General features: G+C 39.7%; 1 protein-coding gene across 4 annotated transcripts in view; it reads left to right on the top strand.

The window, feature by feature from the left end:
- Positions 1 to 24,673, top strand: part of LOC146553313 (receptor-type tyrosine-protein phosphatase mu) — a 165,115-nt gene that overhangs the window by 44,986 nt on the left and 95,456 nt on the right. For all 4 annotated transcript variants that reach the window (XM_085253206.1, XM_085253204.1, XM_085253205.1 and 1 more), the window contains exons 3-7: positions 8,904 to 9,178; positions 12,622 to 12,700; positions 14,646 to 14,761; positions 16,183 to 16,357; positions 22,178 to 22,471. In XM_085253206.1, coding sequence (XP_085109332.1) covers positions 8,904 to 9,178; positions 12,622 to 12,700; positions 14,646 to 14,761; positions 16,183 to 16,357; positions 22,178 to 22,471 — 939 coding nt within the window. The remainder of the gene's footprint in view (positions 1 to 8,903; positions 9,179 to 12,621; positions 12,701 to 14,645; positions 14,762 to 16,182; positions 16,358 to 22,177; positions 22,472 to 24,673) is intronic.

Genomic DNA, 24,673 nt, shown 5'->3' with positions numbered 1-24,673 from the left:
ATTTTTTTTTTTTAACAGAGGTTAATAACACTCAGAACTAAAAGCTGCACACTCTTCAATTATGTGCCTGCAAAAATTTGTACTAAAGAATCAATAGGAGACATTGTGATGAAGGTGCTGAGGCACTGTGGTTTAGTGTTTAGACCTTACTCAAGAGAAGCACGCAGCAGAGTTTGATGTCAGCCTGCTGTGGACTCTCCTTCCTCTTACTGCAATCAAAGACCAAACTGGCCCATTTCCATGCCTGCATGTAAATAAGTACCACAACTGAAAAGTGAAATGAAATGCAACAAGAAAAAAAACCCCTCTCTGGTTACTTAAGAAGAGACAAGCATTGCTTTAAACTCTTGGTTGTTTATGATGGTCTGCGCCTTACCTAATTGCTATGTCTGGATGGAGAGACGCCTTGTTTATCCCACCATGCAGCTCTGATTGCATGCCTTGGCTCCTTTTAGTATGGTTCAGCCCAGTTTTGAGGCTCTGTATGTCTGCTTGGGCAATCCTCAGTGTGTTCCTCTCCCAAGGCCAGTGGCTGAACCCCCGTCACAACTGCCACAGTCTGCCCTGCTATTACAATAAGCCTCATCTGTCCTGAGCAATTAAAAATAAATACATAAATAAAATAATCTCACAGAGTTCTCATTCAGCTTTGGAGAATTGGATACACTTCGGTCATATTTGGGCTTGAATTGGCTTGAACAGAATCTTTAAAGACAATAGTTGCACTTGAATAAAAGACACTTGTGATTTTTTTTTTTTTTTTTTTTTTTTTTTTTTTTTTCCCCCCCCCCCTCTCTGGGAGGAATGACTGAAGCTGTGGAAGTTTCTAGTAGGATGTCCAGATTCTATTAAGCTGTTTTTTTTTTTTTGTTTTGTTTTGTTTTTTGTGGGGGGGTGGGGTTTGTAAATCTTAGCTAGTTCGAGACTGTGTCTTCTCCGCTGGTGTCCTGGATGCTGCCAGTACTAGGCTGCTGCTCTGTTTCTCCCCTGAGACTCGTTCTGGGGAAGAATAGCAAGAGGAAGAGAAAGAAGGGCCTCTAACTGAGATTAATTAGGGTTTTTGTATTCTACTAGGAACAATTGCACATGGAGCTCCAGCTAAATGACTTATTGTGTTATTCTTAACATCTGCTCTAAATATGTTGCGGAGAAAAATTAAAAAAAAAAATTTGTCTCACTGTTGCACAGGGTCTTTATTTTGATAGCACATCCTTGGTTGATAATGACACCTGGACAATGGCGAAGGATTGGCAGAATGAGGTGCTTCACAGGGTGACAATTTCAAGCAATACAGCTTACTCTTAAACACGGAAGAGTTTGCCTATTGCATATAGATAAAGGCAGATGTTTTTAAATGGCAAAGTCTTCACCTTCCTGATCACATTGCAATAAGGAGGTAATGAACTGACCCTCCGTCTTACCTGGAAAACAAGTGTTGGTTGTTGTGCCGAATGTGCTGTCCAAATGAAAGAGGGGGGGAAAAAGGCTAAGCACTTAAATTATGAGCAGTGAGAACACCCGCTGACTGAAGGGCATCAGAAATTTAATCAGAATTTAAATCACATCAGCAAAAGATGGGATTTGCTGTTGTGAAGGGAGGGGCATCATATTGTGAACATAAGCCAGTTGCTTTTGAGCCTTTCGCAACTATGTGTGAAAATCACACCTTGCACACCACCAATGGCAAGGTTAGGTTAAGCTTAAGGAGAAGCGCCATTATGATTAGGGAACAGAGCAGAAAGTCTGATCAATTTGTGAATTAATTCCCAGGCATGAGAGACTAGCATTTTCAATTTAGCATGTTTGTGGGGTGAAGAAGTGTCTTGTGGTCTCAGCAAATTACCGATTTGGATGAACAAGGTTAAGAAATCATGATGGAGGACATATTTACATGTATCTTTTCTGTATCCTAAGTGATCATAACGTGAACAATTAAGGCTAATTATAGGCGAGTCATGTGTAAAGTTTCTGTTGTGGAATGGGTTTGTAACAGGCAAATGGGGCCCATTACATGACCCATTTCCTGGAATGGATTGGCAATCGAGCGTACTGCATTTTAAGACGATATATTAAGCCATTAAGAATTATTTTTGATTGGCATGCAGCAACAAAAGATGCTGCCAGGGAACATAATAAGGGTCAGTTGTTCCACCTGACTAAAGTGACGGGGCTGAAACGTGTTCCGCATGATGGATGATTCTGGGTGAATCGGTTTGACTCCGTCAAAGAGACCTGCCAGGTCTTCATATGGAGAGCCCAAACTTATTCTGTTATTTTATCAGGCTCCTTTCATGTTTCAAAGGACACAGGGAAAGTTCTGGAAAATTGAGTGGAGGCCACGGCTGTTCACATTAACAGCCTAACCCTCACAGCGAGAGCATTTTTGATTGGTAGCAGACAGTGAGAATAGCCCTGTCTTCATTGACATTTCCAAAGCAGCCGCCGTTCTTTTCTGTGGTGGTGACCTCTGTGAATTTTATTAGCAAATGAGACCTGGAGGGTTTGGGTTTAAAGAGCGCCCCTTCATTCTGATTTCCCCCACATAATGATTTTCACAGGGTTCAGGACCTGAATGGAAGAGAAATAATGAGCACTACTCATTATTGCAAATTATATCGCCTGCTCAAACCGTTACTCAACTCATAATTAATCTCAATACCATCAACCTATAGACTTTGATGATTAGAATTAGACAGTAGCGTATTTGTGAGAACTAATTTATATCGGACGGCATAAAAAAAGACTTTCCTTTCTTTTTAAGAAAAAAAAATCCCTTCTTAAAGTAAAACAGCCATTCCAGCAGTTGTCTTGGGTTCTGTCTACACTTTGCGTTGTTCTGTGTCTTGGATAGTTTGTTGTTCCCACAAAAATTAAGGAAATTCATCTTTTGGGGCTTTCCATAAGAGCAAATACTCTGTAATAATTCTGTAGTCTAGTCTATGCATACATTACTATTAAATTGAACTATTCAAACATTTTCTTTATTTATTATTAGGCCCTTCTCCTAGCAGAAGGAACTTTTATGGATGGACGTGAGCTGTGGCCAACTCCTAACTGCTCTGCCAGCTGAGGGTGCTGTCAGGGCAAAGGATTAAACTAATGGAAGCCTTCCCTGGAGTATGTCCATGGTTCTCTCTGTATGGCTCATAATGCCATTAAACCACTAAGTCTGTTATTTGGGATTACTTAATGTCCAGCTGAACTTGAGCATTTGTGAGTTTACACTCGCTGGAAAAGCCTGTACTCCAGTAGAAATCATGTATTAGATTGCATAGAACTTCACTGACCAGCTACCCAATGTTTTCCGCTTTTTGTTTCACTCTCAGAGAAAATAACCCATGAACTAAGTGATTTAAAGGAGCCAATTAAAAAGTTCTTAATGTCCTTAATCAAAACAGACAACTGACTAATGAGAGAAATCTATGGAAACTGGTCAAAGAGATCGATCGAGCCCCAACCGATTCTGAACGATTTTCGTGACACCTTCTAATTAATGGCCTCTACCAACAAATTGTCTCATAATCAATGTTAGAATATGTATGAGATGCATTGTGTGATGTATGTTTTTAAATGCAGCAGCCTCTATTCAGTCAGTGTCCTTGTTAATAAATGTTCAAAATATTCCAGAATAATGAAAGTCACACATTTCAATTTCAGCAGTGTGTCCTTCATTTCCAAGGAACAGCAACATGAATATATGTGGCATCTGCAGCAGGAACACTTCATCTCCTTCTCATTCATTTTTCACACCAGTCTCCATGTTCTCCACGTACAGCCATCATTGTAATGGAAGGTGAAGGTGGCCTACATTGGAATAATAATAAATCTGTTCCTCTGAATACCTTAGACAATAGGCGAGCCCTGGCCTTTACAGAGTTACAGAGATGGGCTTAGTGTGCCGAGAGCCCTCTCCTTTTTTTAATTGGTCCTGAACACACCATTGTTAAGGTACTAGAGATGGAGAAAGAAAGGGAGAGAGAGCGAAAACACCCTTGTGCATCACTAGCACATTAGCACAGCACTAGCGCTGTGTCATTATAATTTGCTCTTACTGGCTTACTGGCTAATTATCTTGTCATGGTGCAGCAGGTCCTGCAGAGTATGTGGTCATTAAGCTCAAATGACAATCAGTGTTCTCCTGTCATCTTCTTCAACTCTGAGACGTTGACAATGGCAGTACAAAGAAGTGGCACGCTGTCACTCGAAATACAGTATCTTTACATTGCCTGGCGGTCAGTAATGAGGAAAGGGACACGTTTTCTCCTTGTGTTTGGGTTCACTGGCTCAAATCTACACAATTTGTGGGTCTCAAATTTGGTAACAGACATTGCACAGCCTCATGGCTACAGTTCTGTATCCCGGATAATGGTGAGGAAGACATTTCATCATATGCATTTATATTACTATCACTTTGATATTTACGGCTACTGTATTAAGCATAATTAAACAAGAAGTGAGTTCTTACACGTGGCGCCCATTAATATTAATATTTCATGAACTAGTAAAGAAATGCTGCTTGAGGGATCAGATATTTTCTTCTTTAATTACTAACAAAGAGAAGTGCAGTGCATAAATCCTCCAGTGCAACACTGTCACAACGTGGCTGTTTGAAATGAATAGGAAAGTCTGTTTTAATCATAGAGAAAAGCACTGGTGCCAGGATCTTTTGTCTTTGGAACATGAGCTACAACTGAACAATTCATCAACTGATTATTAGTGCTGGTTCGCATGACACCGGTTGCTGATGCCTCAAAGAAAAAATGTTGTGGGCACCTGAGCAGGCTGGTTGTTATTAAAGAGACCTTGCAGCCCTTTTGTAGAGGCACCTGATTGTTGTTTGAGAGGCTGGGGGAAAAAAGTGTCTCAAAGTCGACTTATCTCCTGCCCTCCTTCTTGTACTTTAGACAACTTTTTGCTTAGCCCCAGAAATAATCACCCTCAACACTTGAATCACAGATAAACTAAAAGTGAATAATACATTAAAAGCTCTGGAAAAAACATAGCAGCATGCAGTTCACAGTAGGGGGTCAAAACAGGGTGATCATGCTGTGCAGGAAAATCTACACCTAACATAGGAAAGACACGATCACAATTTTTTTTTTTTTTTTTTTTTTTTTTTTTTTTCTTTAAGCTACACTTTATTTCCAAAAGTATTCACACAACCCATTCTTAATCCATAGTGTTTAACATGATGTCAGCCTACTATTTGCATCTATAAAAGGCTCCAACTCCTCTGGGAAAGATTTCCACAAGGCTAAGGAGTGTGATTTGGGGAAATTTTTGATCATTCTTCCAGAAGCACGTTTATGACATCAGACACTGGTGTTGGATGAGAACGCCCGGCTCACAGTGTCTGCTCAAATTCATCCCAAAGATCTTCTATCAGGTTGAAACCAGGACTCTTCCACACCAAACTCGCTCATCCCTGTCTTTCTGGACCTTTTTGCACTGGTGTGCAATCAATGTTTTAACAGAATGGGGCCTTCCCCAAACTGTTCCCAAACCCAGAGTCCTCTATCAAATTTCTCAGCAGTCGCCAACCCCTGGGCCATGGATTGGTACCGGTCCATGAGTCGTTTGCTACCGCGCTGCGAGAGTTGAAGCTCGGGTGTGAAATTTATGGTTTTCAGGGTTTTTAGCGGTTTTTTTTTTTTTTTTTTTTTAAATCGTAAACTCTGCTTCCCCGGGTGTTTTCCCAGTGTTATGAATAAATCTTTTTTTTTTTAAATTTGTTGTCGGCGACACCTTAAAGGCCTGTCTGTGAAAACATTGTCGGCCGTAAACTGGTCCTTGGTGCAAAAAAGGTTGGGGACTGCTCTTATAGATGGAGAAGCGTGATTCGTCACTCCACTGCTCTAGAGTCCTGCGCCGGCTTGCTCTAGACTACTGGATCCAACCCTTTGTTATAATACCGCTAATGAGTAGCGAGGAAATTTCATGACTGGAGTTGTTGAACAAGTGGCATCCTATCACAGTACAACACTGGAATTCGCTCCTGATGGCGACCAATCGACCAATCCAGAAAACATATGCCCGCCTATGTGCTTGATTTTACACACCTGTGGCCATGAAAGTGACTGGAACTCCTAAATTCAGTGATTTGGATGGATGGGTAAATATTTTTGGCAATAATGTGTATCTGCAAGTACACTCACACTTTCTAAATTATTTACTGTAGCTCAAGTTTCATAGTGCTAAAACTCTTTAGCCTACCTGACAGAAATACTAACAACCAAAAACTGAACCTTACCAGTACCAAAACACTTGTTATTTTTCAAATGCAGTACATTTTCTGGGTCAAACAGAATCAGCATTTTCTGTATTCATTGTTAAATGGGAACACTAGCACGTGCACATCATAGCACTGTATTGTTTCACTGGTTTATTTTTACAGTTCATTTATTTGTGGTAGATGAATTAATGATATAGACCCCTCCCCCACCCACCCACCAACATGCGGCAAACATGTTAAGATCATTTAAAACAACAACTGCCTGCACCTGACGACACACAAAGCTGATCAGTCTGACTTGGTGTCATCCCAACTCGCTGCTCCTCCTCCTCCTCTTCTGCTCCCTCTCCTCTTGTTTCATTGTGTAAACATGACAGAACCCCCACTCATTATCTGAAGCTGGAGACAGATGGAATTGGTGAGCGTTACAAGTGCAGCACAACAAGACGAGTGGGCAAGCTCGAGTCATCGATGGAACAAATAGGGTTTTGTGAGAGGCTGTTAGGCTGACACACTCGGGGGGCCATCCCTGCTGATTTAGTTTGACATTATTCACCCTTTTTTAACATCATATCTGAGCAGATCCCCACATGTTAAATTTAATGACGAAGAATCGCATTCACCACAGCTCTGCCTTGCATACAGCAAGCGTTTTGCTTACAGGTTGTTTGTCTCTCCTCGAAGCAAAATGTGCCTTCGAGTCATTAGCACACTACCCAAAAATGGATTTTAACATAAACTGATGCTTTCTTTTGGCTGTGTCTCAAATGCTGTTACGATTTGTGCCATCTCATTACCAAGCCAAGCTAAATAAGATGATGACAAATAGAATGTGTTCTGCATCTCCTTGAAAGTTTGCCAATATAATAATTCTCACTTGTGTTTTATTGGCAAGAGGGTAGAGAATTAGATTAACCTTTGATATTGAACCAAAGTGATAAAATCTAAATGGGGCTTTCTTGGCAAATAGATTTCAGTTTATTGATTTCTCATCATTTCCCGTCTCTCTGTCATTGAGGAAAACCATTCCTGTCAAACATCCAGTATTTTTTCGGGATTGGTCTTTCTATGTCTTTGTATTTTGATGAATGGTAATTATAAGAGTGTTTCTATCAATCTAAAGATGAAAGCATTTTCTCATCAAAGGTCACACGCTAAAATTGTCGCTGCTAATAGGAAAGCACTCAAAGCAGCCATTTATCTGTTCTCTACGTCCCTTTATAAGATTGTTCCTTTCATTTCATTTATTAACTGCAGTGACTGCTGCAGCTCATGATCCGATTGCTAGTTTTAGTTTTATTGTCTTGGAAAGCTTTGTTTTGTTTATAACTACGCACACCAACAGCTCCAAGTTGTGTTGTCACACAATTAACAGGGACTTAATTAGTCGATCAAATCTGCTGCAACATCGTCCCAAGCCTTACGAAGCACCTCTTACATGTAGCGTGGCTGTCAAATGAAAACTTCAGAGGAAATTATTATTATGCCATTTGTTACGCAAAGCGCACACCAAGAAATCAGACACTGGTCTGATGCTGTCTTCATTCTTAGACTTTGTGAACATTATATGCAGTAGAAATCTGACTTAATGCGTAACAGGATTAATAATTAAGGGCTACATAAAATGTTTTTCTATTACATCCATTAGTTGTTGCTTTGTTTGACTTTGGACCAAAGAAACAGACCAGATTTTTTTGGCTAATGATGATATATCACAAGTATTATTAAAAAAAGACTTTTCCAATTACTTTTGGAATTTATCATTACATTTCAGTTGAAAGACATTACAAGCCGCTCAATCAAGTGTACCTAAATACACTGTATTCAAGAAAACTGCTGCTCCCTAGATTTTATTTTTTCCAGACCATTCTCTGTAAAACCCTAGTGATGGTTGTTTTTTGTGTGTTGTGAAATATTCTGTTCAGCTTGTCAATAACCATGCCACATCCAAAGCCCTGGGATGCTAAACGCCTTATTCATTTTCTAGTGATCACTTTTAGTTGTTTACCATTAGCTAATGGTTTTAAATGCTACCTTTACTTTTACCCAATAATTTCTAGCTTCTAATTCTACATGGCTATTTCAACTGTTTACCTAAACAATTCTATTTGTTTATCCATACTTTTGATTAATGTCAAATGCTTCTGCATAGTTTTGGAAAACACATTAGCTTAACTCTTAACTCTGTTAGTGAGCTAGTTTAACCTTTCTTTACTTTTTAACTTATACACTACTTTAAATAAGTTATTATGCTTGCTCTCTATATTCTGCAGCTTATTCATGACCTTTAATTAGTTACATCTTCTATGCTAATAATATATAACAATCATTATATATTATTAGCATCATTGTAGGGTGTTTACCTTACACTATAAAGCACCTCGAGGCGACTATTGTGACTTGTAGCTATGTGACTAAAATTGGATTGCTCAAAAATTCTCACAGTAACGTCTCCCTAATCTTAGATTAAATAAATAATTTATATTAAGTTATTTAAGTTAGTACTGCAGCATTTACAGAGATTGACTTTGTACCCCTTTTTACATGACTATAGGCTAGGATTGTGTTAAAAAAAAAAAAAAAAAAAAAAAAATTAATTGACCGAGTTTCTACTGGTATTTTGTATAAAAACCTTCTTAACCCATGATTACACTACTTGCTCATGTTGCAGGGTCAACCTTTATGATGGTGAACACATCAGGACGCTTCGCAGGACAGAAGGCCCTGCTGCTGACACCCCAGCTGAAGGAGAACGACACACACTGTGTCATCTTCCACTACTATATAGGAGGCAGAGACAACAGCCATCCCGGCCACTTAAATGTCTATATTAAAGAAAACAATAGTCCGATGGGGATGCCTGTTTGGAACGTGTCGGGTCCAGCCTCTCGCTCCTGGGGACAGGTGGAGTTGGCTATCAGCACCTACTGGCCCAACTTCTACCAGGTGAGGACATGCGGTTGAAAGCAAGTCATCTTTTGCATAATGTCTCGTTGCAAAACTAGGTTTCTCATTGTAAGGAGCCTTTGTAGTTAAGCCAAAGTAATTAATGCCCTTTTTCTGGGTGGAGCAGGACAAACCATTATTTGAGATGGTCTAAACAATTGCACAAAAGCTCATTCAAAACACCTAAGATTATTGATTTCAGCGGCTAGCTCGGTATCCATGGTAATCTGTTCTCTCTCTGTTCCATCTGAGCCTGCTCTCTTTTTCCAATTCTGAAAACTCATTTTCACTTACCAATGCACATGACTGCTGGCCGGGGCAAGGTGATTTCACACTTGCCTGGCTATTAGTCTTCACCAGGCTTGTTCCACGAGTCCACCACATGTTAATTGATGCAGAGAGACCCCTTAACCTCCCAATGGGAGATGGTCTCTTGGTGAATTATTTTATTATGGCCTGGCAGAGCTAGTCCACAGTGGAGCAGAGGGAGTCCTCCTGCTTGCTCATTGTAGCCACACTGATAACTTAGTTAACAAGGGACACCGCTGGGCTTCTCACTGCTGCATGCAGTATAGAAGGTTTAATGAGAGGCACACGGAGAAACGAAAGAAGAGGGGAAAGGCAACAGTTGAGCAGAACAGAATGTGCTGCTATTACCAGTAATAGTCACTGTTCACTGTTGGCAAGATTTTGACTTTTGTGACATAATAAAGCAAAGCCTGCCTGGTTAAATGTTTTCAGTTTGGCTCAAGACATGTAAAGACTAAAAGAGTCTGCCTCAGAAGCACAGCTTGTTGTGTTTGCATTTACTCTGCTTGTAGACCTTTTTAAGTACCAAGTTAGAGCTTCAGAAAGTTCAGACACTTTGACATTAACTGCTGCTTCTTTCTGACAAACGAATTGCAATTTCAGTGACAGCTGAACCCTTTGACATGCATGGTTACGTTTCAATAAATTTCTGCATCTAAGGTGAGTGGTTAGACCCGAGATTACTCATTTTGTTTACCAGTGTGTCGAGGGAAATTTCCAGCATCTGTTGCCTTTAAACCCAGCTTTGTTTGTAATTGTTCCAAGACTGACAACATGGTCAAATGTGAGGATGCTAATGAACTCAGCAACAGTCAAGAAAGGAGACCAGTGCTTCAAGTTGTCACTAATTAACAACATGGTGCTAATTATAGGTATCTTTAATTGCATGGTAACCTACGCAATTGTCAAAGGGAAGCCACCTGATACTTGGAAATTATTTTTTAATTACCAGTAAGGCTTGAGCATTTCAGCTTTTGATAATTACTCCTGTCAGGCTATCCCTAAATCTTTAATTGACATTGTCATTTATTTCCAGAACTGCTGATCATTGTGCAAAACAATATAATTTTCACTAATCTGGAAGCTATGACTGTCATGTGTGTGCTATTTAAATACTTTGTGCATAAGATAAAAACCTATGGTTTACCCTAAAAAAAAAAAAAAGGAGTGAAAAACAGAAATGTGGTTATCCATCTTGATTTTTAATACAGCAGAGTCCACGGCAGAGCTAATCAATTCTGCTGTAATGCTGTACTTAGCCAAGCCCCTTAGGGATAACCCATGTGGCGATGTAGGCATTGAACGCTGGGTTCACTGTCTGTACGTCTGACAAATGAGAATGGTGAACTTTCCTGTGATATCAACAGCTTCGTCCCATGCGAACATTTTCACTCTGTGGGTCAGGCCCAATTATGCACTGCACTATTATTGATGTTGGAATCAATTATATCACAGCTATTAGGCAGCCTGACTGATGTCTGTTGCACAAACAAAGGATTTCAATTAGAGTGTGGGGGCCAGTTCATTTGTCTGGTGGCGATATATAGAGTGGTTGGCCTTTTAATTTCCTTTAAATTAGTCTGTAATGAGGCCATAATTGGCACCCAAGACACTCACTTTCATATTTCATGAGACAAAAAAAGAAATTTATAATTAGACAGCCTTATCTGAAGGCATCCTGCCTCCCAGATGACAATGGTAACTATCTCCGCCTTCACATTCCTAGGCTACAAAGAGAATCTCAGAGATAAATGTGTGTGGCAGTAGCAGGACATAAGTTTCTGGGTGACGCCACACATTGAACACGACCAGTAATGTATGAGTTTCACCGGAAGATTCAAGCTTGTATTTAGGGAATCGTGGCACGCCAAACATGTGTAGCTGTAGCACATGTGGTGTAATGGGTCTCTGCACCACACCCTGAGTTTGGGAAGGGACTGGCATTCTGTTTCCCTTTTTATCACGCTGCAGACCATCGAGTGCATAACTCTGACATTCTGCAAGGACGCACCCTCCGACAGGGCTTTGGACCATTTGTTTTGCAGGAGCTCTTGACCCTTAAAATAGGGTTACTCTAGTCCCACACAGCACAGTTGCACTTGTTTTTCAAGTTTGTCTTGTCAGAGATGGAAACTTGTCAACTAAATAACACTCACCACACAGCAAATGTTACAGGCAACTGTCCCTCCTCGTGTAAGAGATGACACTTTAATTTTGCACTGAAGTGATGATTTGCTCACATTTCTTTTTTTTTATGTAATCCAATTCTTGTGGCAACTTCTGTAAATTTAACATCCAAGGAAACTTAAGACTACCAGCTGCCTACTTCAAATCTTAGCTTGGAGTCACTGCCTTGCACAAACTGTCAAATACAAATGGGTTAGAGTAGTTTGTACTAAGAATTTACATGCAGCAACTTCCTGGTAAGGGAAATGCTATAGTGTGTCACCAAGCTATTGTGTTAGCTGTGCAGGTTAAAGAGTAAAACAAATAGTGGAATATCTTACTAATAATGATGAAAACATCTAATATTTGTATCCTACTTGGAGTTAATATTAATTTGATTTTAGCTAACTCCATTATAAATTTAGCATACAATTACACTAATGACTTTACAGTGTAATCAGTGAAATCAAGATGGGTTTTAACTGTTTTCTCTGTTAAAGACAACCTTTTTCCACTAGAAGAGGGAAACTTTTAGGGTGGCGCCCACCTTTGCAGAGTCCCTTTTCGTGATCTAAACCTGAAGATCGGTAATGTGGAAATTGTCACGGTGACAGCACTACCTTGGCGGCTAATATCAAATGATCAGATACATGTAAGCGTTGGGTGAACTTTAGCTAAATTGAGTTTTAAGCATCGCTCTGATGTTCGGACTCTCAGCCCTCACACTCTGTTTCGTCAAGGCTCAAACTTAATTTAACACTTGCATGTCATAACACCTATCAGCTGTGACATACTGAGGAAATAATGTCGGTGGCCTGCAGCTGTGTCACCAGCTGCAGGCCGGTTATGGAGCAGGGGGCATTAGCAAGAGCTGGACTTCTTTATGCGCACAGACAGCCTTACTCAGGTGTCATTTGAAGATGTGGTCATTTGTCATTGGTGTTATAACTCTCCTTTCTCTTCCTCAGATTGTGTTTGAAGCCGTAACCTCAGGGCAGCGAGGCTTGCTGGCCATCAAAGATGTTGTGGTCCAGGGCCACCAGTGCAGTAAGTCCTTTTTTCCGTCACCATAAAAGAATATCATCAAACAGTGATTGTCCTTTCCATGACACCCTCCCAAATACCTGTGTCACTGTTCTATTCAGGGCCTGCCAGTCAAACAAAAGGCCTTCAAAGAATATTCTACAGTCAATCCAAGTGCGAGTCTCCCTCCTCCTAGCTCCCTTAAGATTTATGAGCACATAGTTGACAAGCAGAAGTGTCACTAGCGCTGTTAAATCTATCCTTTGAGAGATGGTAGAAATAGTCAAAAAAGGGGGATGAGAAACAAATCCTATCATACATTATGCTGCTTCTTGTTTGGATTCCACAATTTTTTTTCCCCCCTCCCTTAAGGATATTCAGTAAAGTATCTCGTCAACATCTGTTCAGAATTCTGCTATCCCTCGCTGAATATAAGCAGAAGCACTTCAGAGTGCACTACAGATGTAATGAACGAGTAATCACTCGCATATTTAGAATCTTTCGGCTTCTGCTTTTTGGATAGGCTGCTGCTGTGGGAGCAGAAGCAAGAAGCCTCCTCAGTATTCTTCAGGTCTATTCTTCTCTGTGCTGAGAGTCGCATTAGTCCATATGGCGCTCCACATTCTAAAATCTAAATCAATACCACAAGGGTTTTCATCAATTGATTTATGCTTTACTCTACTGCTCATAGCTGAAGTATCAAGCTCTGATTGTCAGGCACTAATGACATGCTAACCATTTGAAAGCAGCTGAATTCCTACAAATGTCATGTCAATAAAATGGATTTATATAGAAATAGGTGTTGCATATAAATGTATTTGAGTAAATCAATGAGGTCTCATGACGAGGCCTGTGTTTAAATGCGAGTCGATCAATGATCCACTTAGTGGCACTTGGGTATTCTTGAATGATAAGCAAAATGATCAGAGCAACTCATCAGTGGAGCACAGCCAATTCATTTTCTATTTATATGACCATGTGGAATATCTAAGGTGTGATTATGCCACTGGGCGGTCTGCCTCTCCTTCCGTCATTAAAGACATTTGCAATGACAATATATTATATATATATATATATATATATATATATATAGATATATAGATAGATATATAGATAGATATATAGATATATATATATATATAGATATATAGATAGATATATAGATATAGATATATATATATAGATATATAGATATATAGATATATATATATATATATATATATATATATAGATATATATAGATATATATAGATATATATATATATAGATATATATATGGTGCTGGATGGATTGACATGACAAAGTTATAAAGGAGGTATAGTTCAAAGACAAGGTTGTAAAATATTAAATAGAAGTGAAAGTCTTGATGATGAAAGTGATAGAATTAGCTTTTGCCAAGTCTTTAGAGATTTGGTTATGTTTCGAATCAAGGTCGCTCCACTGAAATGCCCCATTTTTCTATGCAGAATAGCGATACTAATCAAAAATGTTCTACATAAGTTACTTTCTGTGGACTATCCCAGTCAGTGAGCGTACTGATAATGAGCACAGTTGGAGACGAGAGAATAATGCTTTTTGATAAAAAAGAAAAACCTGCCTCAATCACTGGAAGAATTCGGTAAAAGAGAGTAGAAATTAGACTTTTGGTAGGTGAGAGATTGAACTCATTTTTTTGAGATTGTCTCATTTTTGGTGAATCTTTCTCACAAAATGATGGTAGCCTTGGGCTTTAAGGGTGTTGCGTACTGTGTGCGGTGGTGGTGGTGGTGGGGGTTTGCTTTTCAAGGATGCTTTTCTCAGTGTAAAATCTGATAGTAGCATAGTTAAGATGTGGCTATAGAGTGGCTACTCTCGACTCCAGTTGTCAGAATCAGATCCGAGTTGTCAAACTCAGATCTTTTCATATCACCACAAAATATATTTTGCATATTGCATATTGTACAAACGTTTGCCTTTTTTCCCCCCACAGTGAATACTCCTCATTTCCTGACTATAAAGGGTGTGGAGGTCAATGCCGGACAGACTGCGTCCTTTCACTGCACTGTCAACGGACGCAAGCGGGACAACTTCCGCCTCTGGCTTCAGGTACGTAAGAGATGTTGTTATCTTGTTTTTTTTTTTTTTTACACTTCTGAAATGCATATTTGTTACTTAGCGGGCTCTTCTGGTTTAAGCTTTTTTTTTTTTTTTCTTTAATAGATGACAGTTTTCAAACAATCAAGCTAAATACTGAAATAAAAATTTTGTGACCCAGCTAGAGTAACTTCCAGCTCAACGTCTTAGCAGGTGAAATCAGGACAGTAACCAGTGACAATTAGCCTTTTCAACATCATGTTAAAGCAAATATCCACTGACATCTATTTTTATTTTTATTTTTATTTTTTTTTAAGATTGGAAAAATCACTGAGCTCATTTACAGTCAAAACTATTTAAAAAGTATAAATGGATACAAATCATAAGGAAAAAAAGCATAGGGATCATACAGAGCACTGAGTGTATGCATGTTTGTAAAAGAAGATACGGTAGGATTTACCACTGTTGCACATTATTCATTCTGGGTGGCACAGTAGTACAACGATTATAGAAAGAAGTTTCTGGACTTGCACCTTGGAATAAGATGTAGGGAATACGGATGGAGGAAAGGATCAGTGGTTTAAAGTCTGGTTGTTTTTGATCTTTTATCACTGAACCGTCATTACTTTCAAAGCCCATACAAAGATACTGATACTTGGTTGCCACCCGTTCTTTCAGGAAACTCTTGCAGCCATTAAAATTCATTCTGTGCTCCATTTGACAATTTCAAGCTGAGACATTCACACATTGCTCTGTTTTGCCCTTGGTTGAGATTTCACCTGCTCACCAGATTCCCAGAGACCTTTGCATCTGGGAGGTTGGGGGATTAGGGTTGTTTCAGATCACTGCAGTATTGTCTTAACCTATATACACGTGGGCTCTGTGGATACTGTGTACTATATCTGGCACAACTGTTCTGCACAGCAGTCTCGAATTGACCTTGTTCTGAACAGCGAAGGTAGTGCATCTGGCAGACATAACCCTGCTGGCTCTGCTGCTAAGCACACTGTCACACATGTGATCAGTGGGAGCATGACGCTGGGTAAAGGTCCTCTGCCAGGTACTCCATCATTTTAACAAACACGTCCTCATTAGCACAGGAGCTGGAAAACAAACATTAAGTGAAGTCCCCCGATGACAGTAATGAAGAAATATTTCTAATGAACAAATGTCCCCCATCTGCCTGCTGTGAGGGGTGACAGCTGGGGAGAGCCCACTGTGTTTGTGTGTGCGCGTGCATTCCAGTGTGATAAATGTATCCCCACTATCAACCACCAATGGGAACGATAGGACACAAACAAACACGCACAAGAACAGGGGACAAGTACACTCAAACAGAGTTTTTTTTAAAAAAACACAAGGTCAGGCCACTTTGCTTATTAAACCTTTCCATTTTGGAGGTTCACTTGTGCGTTTGTCTCTGTTCCAAACAGGGCATGGGTGGACGGGAGGCCCCAATGAAAGCCACTAAACCTTGGAACAACCGCCGCTTCATAGGCACTTTCGATGTGGAGAACACAACCAAGGGCGACTCGGGCCGCTACCGCTGCATTGTCCACTCAGACAAAGGGGTTGGAGTGTCCAATTATGGTGAACTAACCATAAAACGTGAGTATTTGTCCCAAAGCAGAGTAAAAATGCAAAACCGACCTATTTCAGTGAAAACAAGGCAGAAAGCGGGAATGTTTTCCATCCGCATGACCTTCATGCATTCAGCAAAGTTAACGGGAGATAAACAGGAACTGCTGCGTGTTTGTAGATGAAAATGTCCTCTAAGGCAGTACTAAAAATACTAGCTTTTTATGTTGATTTGTTATCCAGAGGACTTTAATACTTCCTCTGCAAAGGTTGTCCTTGACTGAGCACAATTCCCCCTAAAAGATCACAAAGGCAAGAGGCACCAAGGTTTACAGTAACCTCACTGATATTTCACTCCTGCAGTCATTTGATATGAATTTATGGAGTCGTCCGAAACTAAATCCAGCAAGGCCTCTCTTTCCTACAGCCCTATAGCCCAGTAATGGCCTTCTATATTTCTTCACCTCAATTTTCTTGCTGTGCTCTCAATTGAATTTATGGTCCTGATTTTTTTCTCCTTCCCCTTTTCTTTTTTTTTTTTGTCTTCAAGCTTTATGTGATTGATAGGTTTAATCCTGGCTGTCCAGATCGAGGTCTGTCAATCATGCGAGAATGGCTGGGCCCAGACACAGCAGAGCGTAGAGGGAGATAAAGTCTCTCTGCCTGAGTGTATCAGTGGGTTTCAGTGGTGTACTCAAAGAAAATTTACTGACACATTGGAGGCACTCAAAACCACACTTGTGCATAAATTCAGCAACACAATCACTTGCACATCCTCACGCTTGCACAAACCTACACGAGAGCAATATTTTTGCTGATAACTGCTTCCAGTGTGTTACCGTGTAGATATTTTCTTCTTACTCAAGACAAACCTCTTAAATTTAAAGTGCTTTCATCATAAATATTTAAAATATCGTAATTTTCTATATTTAGGGGTGAATCAAGTCTTGTAAGTCATTCCACTTTAAATTCAACAGAGATGTCACACTTCAACGACTTTAGCATAAGCCAGCTCGTTAAAAGAGGAAAAGAGGCGTTTTCACACTTATGAGTGTCCCACATAAAATGCTGATATCTCGCCTTATCGTACCAGTCATAAAACAAGTGCTTAACCCTCCTAGCAATGAGTCTGAGTTGTAAATCCTCTTTAAATGTGTATTCACCGCGCCCGTGACTCGTTTTTGGAGGAGTGACCATGGAGCGATTCTGTGGATTATGAGCCTGGTACAGTCGCACGCCGGCTCTCCCCCCCCCACCCCTCATTACCATACACTGCCTTTTCCTTCAACATGAGGAGAGTGAATGCTTGATTATCCCTGATAATCACTTCTGCCTTTCGTGCCAGTGTTCCATCAGATTTATGTGCCTATGTGGAAGTGCACTGCATGTATTTGCGGATTGGCCCAGAGCTGCACCCTTCCGGTGTCCCCCCTTGTGATGAGCTCTCCTGTAGTGCAGCCGGTGGTTTTGAAAGAAGGATAATTACTTCTTGTCCAAGTGCTGGCTCTTTTCTTGCCCTGGTTAGAATCACCTGGAGCCTGCAAAGCATTTGCTGAGCTCTAACACAGTATACTTGGCAATGTTACTAACTGAACAATGCGGAGGTGCAACTGTGTCGGCACTAATGAGAATAGCCACCGAAAATCGAAGGCCAGCCAGTCAAGCTCCTCATTTTCCTCTGGCCACCTCTTCTCATATTAGGAGCAGATCAATTCTTTACTCACAGCAGCCCACTTAGGAAAGCGCACATCATAATGAGGACCTCTTGCATCTTAACAAGAGAGGATCAGGGGATGTAACAGACAACTGAAAGAAGGATTTATAAACGATGAGGTCTAACCTAAGAACAGAGAAGAGTGGCAGCCCTTATTATCGTGCTCTGTGTGGTGGATGGCAAATGGGTAGGAACGTGAGTGTGTGAGTGTGTGCATGTCTTTAGTTGGTGTGCATGCTGTGAATTATTAGAAATAACATGTAAAAAAACTTTTGAAAAGTCGACTGATGTAAGTCAAAAATGAAAAAGATTGCTTTGTCAAATACATACATTGCATTAAAAAAAATGGATGTTGGTACTGTGAATCTCTCACTGGTTTGCATGTCCTGCTTTAGCATCCTTTTTCTAGTCTAATGAGGATCATCTTTACAACATAAACATCATGTTGCATCGAATAAGACTCAAATCTAGCAGCTGAGGCTATGAACTCATGAGAAAAGGGTTTACTGAGGTAACGGATGAGTGAGCCAAAGGGCTGTTTGCCTATAGACTTCTATACGACCAGGGTCGTCACCCCTATTGGAGGATGGGTTTAAAGTGCTGCTGTTCTGCTTTTAGTTTTACCGAACAAACATTTGTCAGTGAAACTTTACAAATGAAGATTAATCACTGAATAAAAATTGGAATATAATTGACACTTTCAACAGTTTCAAGTCCTTGTATAGTGGTTCCTTTTGGTGTTTTTTTTGCATAATGTGCAGTTGTGTGATTGTGTTCTGGCAGGAAGGCAGGCAGGTGCTGTGGTAGAAGAGGGCGCAGCTGTTGCCAGGCCGTTTGCCTGTCTGGTCAACATCGCGACAACAGCTGCTCGCTGACCCCGCGTATGGTCGCCACTGTCATCTGTGGACTGTCACACATTTCCAGCTAGCACCGGGCTCAGCTCGAAGACCTTTCCAGGGCCCCGCTGCTTCAAAGCTGCCCTGCTAAGGCTTAAACATTGGGAAATGAGTTGTTAATATCCTGAAGTGTTCCAGCACTTGAGTGCATTTCATACCAGTAATCTGTTATTTTCAGTGCATCTGCTATGGCTGTTGAACAGGGGATTACTGCACCTACAGGAATTATTTCATCACCATAAGCTGCTGTTGTCTTTGTGAAGCAGTAACTTTTCAAACTTAAATGAAATGCTTATTGCTGTAATACATCATGCTGTTTAGTCTTTTGCAGAAATGGTCTCAAGTGACATCTGCAACAATAGAACTGAACCATGCAGCGCAGTGCATATGAAAGCGTGCTCTCTGCAAAGAACAAAAAATTGCTTGGATGACTAAATAGGTCTTGCTGGATGGAGTAACAGGGCTTAAGTCATTTTTATTAACCAATTGGTTACATTTTGTGCTGTGTGGCTTCTGTGAATCATCATGACTAGGTCAGCAGCTAGGAAGTTTGCCATATTTTGTGGCCCTTATTAAGGCGTTATTGAAGAATGAGTGTGTTGATAAATGTGTCAAAATCTGATAATGGTTACATGATGTGCTTTTGTGGATGCAGGATATAGTATTAAGTTTCTAAGTTGTGATTTCGGGAAATTTCTTTTAAATTTGTTGTTTTATCAAAAAGTGCTGTTCTCTGAAACCAATAATGTCACATTTGATCTTTTCAAATATATAAAAAAGCATATTTTTCTCAATTTCATCATACTGATAGTACAGAATGAGCATGTGCTGTTTTCTGTTGCTTAAATTAATCTGAACATATTGCCACTTAACTCAGTTAAATCCCTTTTAAGGGCAAAACAACAGACCATAAAAGACCATCAAAACAAAAGCCAATGGTTTAACTCAGATTTTGGGTCACCTTATTTCCCTGTCTGGCTCCAACGTGCCGACTGTTGCACAATGTGTAAGTGTTGAAGAAGACCTGGTGGATTATCTGGTTCGCTTTAGGTGATGTTTGACAGCAACACTAGAAGCTTGGATTAGTGGGAGTTTAGTGGGACCTGCAGCTGAGGTCACTGTGGGGTAACCATCTGCTGAGGAACAGCCTCCAGTTCTCTGTTGGACACCTCATTTGCCTGTGGACTTGTGCCTCTCCATGACAACTCCATGAGAAGCAGCCGGGTGACTAATGGTATTATTCTGTTACGTGTACCCTCATTAGAGCTGCTCACTGGGGTCGCTAGGACATGCAACTATTGTAGTATGTGACAGGGTAGATTCCTGAGCAATTCCGCAGCCGCTGGTCATGGCTCTTCTTTGACAGTTTTAGATTTTTGGTTGTACCCAGAGACCTTTTTCTCAGGGTGTTGTCTGTGTATTGCTGTTTGAATCTTCAAATGGTAATTTGAACAAAATTTTACATAAATTCAATAAAAGGAACGAATCCAATATGCATTTTATTGAAATGGAAATTTTTGCAGCCTCTGTAAATCACTGTGACCTTTTTAAATGAGATTTATTTATTTATTTATTTTTGGTCAAAAACTGGCTTAAAGGTGTAAACACAGAAGTATAAAACTACTTCAGAAGTTTCCATTGGCAACCGCTCAAATGTTAGTGCAGCAACTCCTTACCTGGTTATATGATGAAGCAGTCCTGATGTCGGAAAAAACCTGACATTTCGAGAAGCACCATTAAACAAGAAATGGCACGAGGTTTAAGTTGGATTAGGAAAATACAGATGACATAACAAAGAAAAGGTCGTCTTCAAGGTTGTCATTGAACGCTACATTTGTCTGAAAGAGAAACTTTATTTTTAATATTATATTTTCCTGTCAATTCAAACATTGAAGGTTAAAGTGCTTCTTCTCCTTCCCTTCAATTTCTCATTATTTTGTTGTTGTTTTTTTCTTTTGCAGGGGAGGGGAGGGGTGGACTTGTGCAAATATCTTTCCACTTAATACAACATTACACCAATATCTGATTTTACATTTTAGTTTACTTAAATAATGACAGCTACCATTACTTATAAGCTGTTTTTGTGGTGGTAATGAATTAATGCATTGTTTTAGGTTAACCTCACAGTGTTTATCTAAAACACCTGTACTGTAACTCTGGTTTATGTGCTTGGCTGCATTTTATTCATGTTTGACCGTGGCACTGTAATAGGAAGCGACAATAGGAAACAAGTAGTTTGTAAAAACATTCTTCACTCCTACATTTTACATGATAAAATGTAAGTGGTATTATTGCAAAGTGTTTAAGAACCACAACAACTCAGCAATGAAGTGTCAGACTGCTTAAAGTTGCAAAACAGGGTCACATGGTGCATAAAAGTCACAAACACACTGCTGTCTCAATAACTGCAGTTTGAGATGTTTCTCAGCAAAAATTAATTCCAGCAAAAGAAATTGTGCACCAGGATCTTAATGGTATTGGTTTATGGAAAGCAAGCAGCTTGTGCTGGTGACTCATTGCTTCTGTCCATATAGTGTATGTGGTTATTCTGAATGATCTAGAAATACTTGGCGTTATCAATTAATTTGTCATAGTAGCTTATTATAATATAGTATGAATAGATTACACGGTTAATACTGAGCGTGTTTGTTTTTTAGGCCTAACAGTCAACTCTTTACCTTTAAATAAATTGTAAAAATCCGACAGCAGTCTTTAATAAAACGCTCCCAGAATCGCCTACCATAGCTGTCATAACCAAAGGCTTTTCCATAGAAGTCCTCTGATTGAAATCAATACATTGTTTAATGGGAGCACCATTTACCAAGGTCTGGGTAACTTTATTTACTCCTCTGTGAGGGGCTGCTGTCACTTTTAAAATGTATGTGATTACATGGCACAGTGTACTACTGATGAGAGATTCCATTCATCAAGCTGGAACTATTGATTGTTACAGGGCTCTTGTTGAGTACGTTGATTATTTGAAAACATGAAGATATTCTTCATGTGCTTCTAGAGAATTTTGATGTGGTTGATTTGGTTTAACAGAAGGTATTGATTTTGGGCCTCTTGTTCACTTGCAAGTGTTCATCTGCAGACTTTTTTTTTTTTTTGTGCTTTTTACACAAACCAAAAGTACATAATTGCTTTTTTTTTTTTTTAATGTGAAAACTTTCCACAATTACAGTTTGATTACTTATCGTCACAAAAAAACAAAGACAAAACAACTTTTTGTTTTCCTAGAGCCCCCAGTGCCTATTGCACCACCCCAGCTGACTGCTGTTGGTGCCACCTATCTTTGGATCCAGCTCAACGCCAATTCCATCAACGGAGACGGTCCAATAATTGACAGGGAGGTGGAATACCGCACTGTGTCTGGGACCATGTATGACCTGCAGCCTGTAGACAAGACCACACACAAGATTGGCCACCTGGATCCAGACACAGAGTATGAGATCAGTGTTCTGCTGACCAGACCTCTGGAGGGAGGCACTGGAGCTCCTGGGCCCCCTCTTAAGGCCAGGACCAAATGTGCTGGTAAGGCCAAAAATTTTAATTGCTTGCACAACACCACTAGAATTTATTTTTTATTTTTTTTTAAACTTGCATGTTGTTTTGCTGCGTCAAATGAATAGGCTCATGTCTTGAGTAATACAAATACATAGTCGAATAAATGCTGACCATTATTGTTTGGATGCAGTTTGCCTCCAGGCGACATGTACCATTACCTTGTGATCAAAGTTGCTCGCCCGAGGTTGTTGAATGCTCAGTCTTTGCATAAGGTTGCCACAACTTCTTTCAGCCAGTCACTAAATTACAGTTTGACCAATTATTTTCCTAGTCAATGTCCTATTTTTCCTAATTGTCCTTCTAATTTTACTCTAGTGTGACTGAGCAAGTAAGCACTAAATTCATATACCCAGTCTTTTTCTTTGTGTTCATGGGGTAACTGTAAATTTGCTCCAGTATTTGGATACCAAAGACTTCTTCCTATGCATATCAGTATCTGTCTAATTGTAGTTGCATGCACTATATTTCCATTCCAGGAACTCTTGTAAATCCTTGGTCACTTTATCCATCACACTAGTGATGTACTGATTTAATGGTCAAACATTGGTAAAAGCCAATATTGTTGGAAAATAAGATAAAGCAACAAGTAAGGTCACATTTACCTGCCAATGTTTCTCTTGTTGAGTCAGTTCTCATTTACATGATATAGACTGATTTCATATATTTTAATCTGTCATTTATATTTCGACTATTTTTGTTGCACGAAAGACAACAGAGCTAAAACAAAACAAAAACCCGAACGCAGTATGAGCACTGGCTGTTGTTCAGATTGTTATTCTGGCTCAGGAGCAATTTCTCTCATCTTAAATTGTTCCGCCCTCGACAAATGGAAGCGGTTAGATGATTTTCCTCCCAAGTAAATAAATTACTTTAAAAAATTACTTTGTTTTAAATTTTTTTGCCAGATGTTGAACATTTGCCTTTTTTTCTGCATCTTGGAAAGAAGCAGCAAAGAGAACACCAGAGTCTAAATGTCAGAGGTTTAAATATAAACACCCATCTCTAGCTAGTTCTAATGACAGACTGTCACATAGATAATCATATTAAGGTGAATTTTCTTTGTGGGGACTCGACAGCCTGTTAATTTTTCAGTTTGTGAATAAGCTACAACCCTTTGCTAATAATTGTTATGGATCCAAAAATAATGGTAACATCTGTGGCAGCTCAGATTGCTGAAAACTAAGGGTGGACTACCTTGTCAAATACCAATGATGATACATTTTATCCAGGATGTTGATCCGCTATACCACCATGCTGTTCTGCTTCTGTTTACAAAATAAGCTAGACGACCCAAGATGTATTTTGTTACGCATCTTGTTTTTCTATGCATCTAATTGTGTATTCAGGCGGCGCCGTTATCATTTGATATCACAATCTGTTCTCTTCCTTTAAGACTGTCCACATTGTAAGATGTCAGACAACACCCACTAACAGCTTGAATTTAAACTTTCACTTTCGTTGGAAGAGCATTGCAACATTCCAACCCAATGGGCTTTATTAAGTTTTTATTCCCTGTTGAATTATATGGATCAACATAGTGGAAGGTCGGTGGTCAAAGCAGATCAAGCAGTTCCTTCAGTTACTGCCTCAACTTTGTTGTGTTTGTACAGTCCTGAACGTACATTTACAAACAAACCGTTCAAAAGAGCCCCCCCCCCCCCCCCCCCGTTTAACGAATCATCCCCTGCATACAACAAATAGCCATCAGGGTTCCATTGTTTGCGAAGCTGCATTGTGTTTTCTCTAAAGCCTCATTGCATTTGAAGTAAATAACTGAATCTGGTAATTGCTCGACATGTATCATTGCTGCTTTACTTGGTAATTATTTTTCTGTTTAGAGGAAGCCCCTGTGTGTTGTCATTGTTCCCAGCCATAGATTTTTGGAAAGGCTTTTTTTTTTTTTTTTTCTTTTGCATTTGCACCTGGAACAATGGCGCAATCTTAAGTTTTTCATGGAAAAGAAAGACTGAACGCCTGTGTCTCAGCGGAACAATAACCATGACATAAGTGATTATTTGTGGTGGCCCTCAGATATATAAAGCGGAGGACAGGCCTACCACATGATTAACTTCATAACTACTTGTTTATTCTGCTTAATTCTCATTCCAAACAGACTTAAAGCTTTTTAATTTATCACCAACACAGATTGATAATATTTTTGAAGCACAG

This window comes from Mchenga conophoros, linkage group LG18, assembly GCF_057382185.1.
Source record: "Mchenga conophoros isolate Kocher_MC1m ecotype Shallow Benthic linkage group LG18, M_conophoros_male_GT1.1, whole genome shotgun sequence".
NCBI classification, from domain to species: Eukaryota; Metazoa; Chordata; class Actinopteri; order Cichliformes; family Cichlidae; genus Mchenga; species Mchenga conophoros.
The sequence above is the reverse complement of the archived record's forward strand: the minus strand, read 5'-3'. Positions and strand labels throughout refer to the sequence as shown.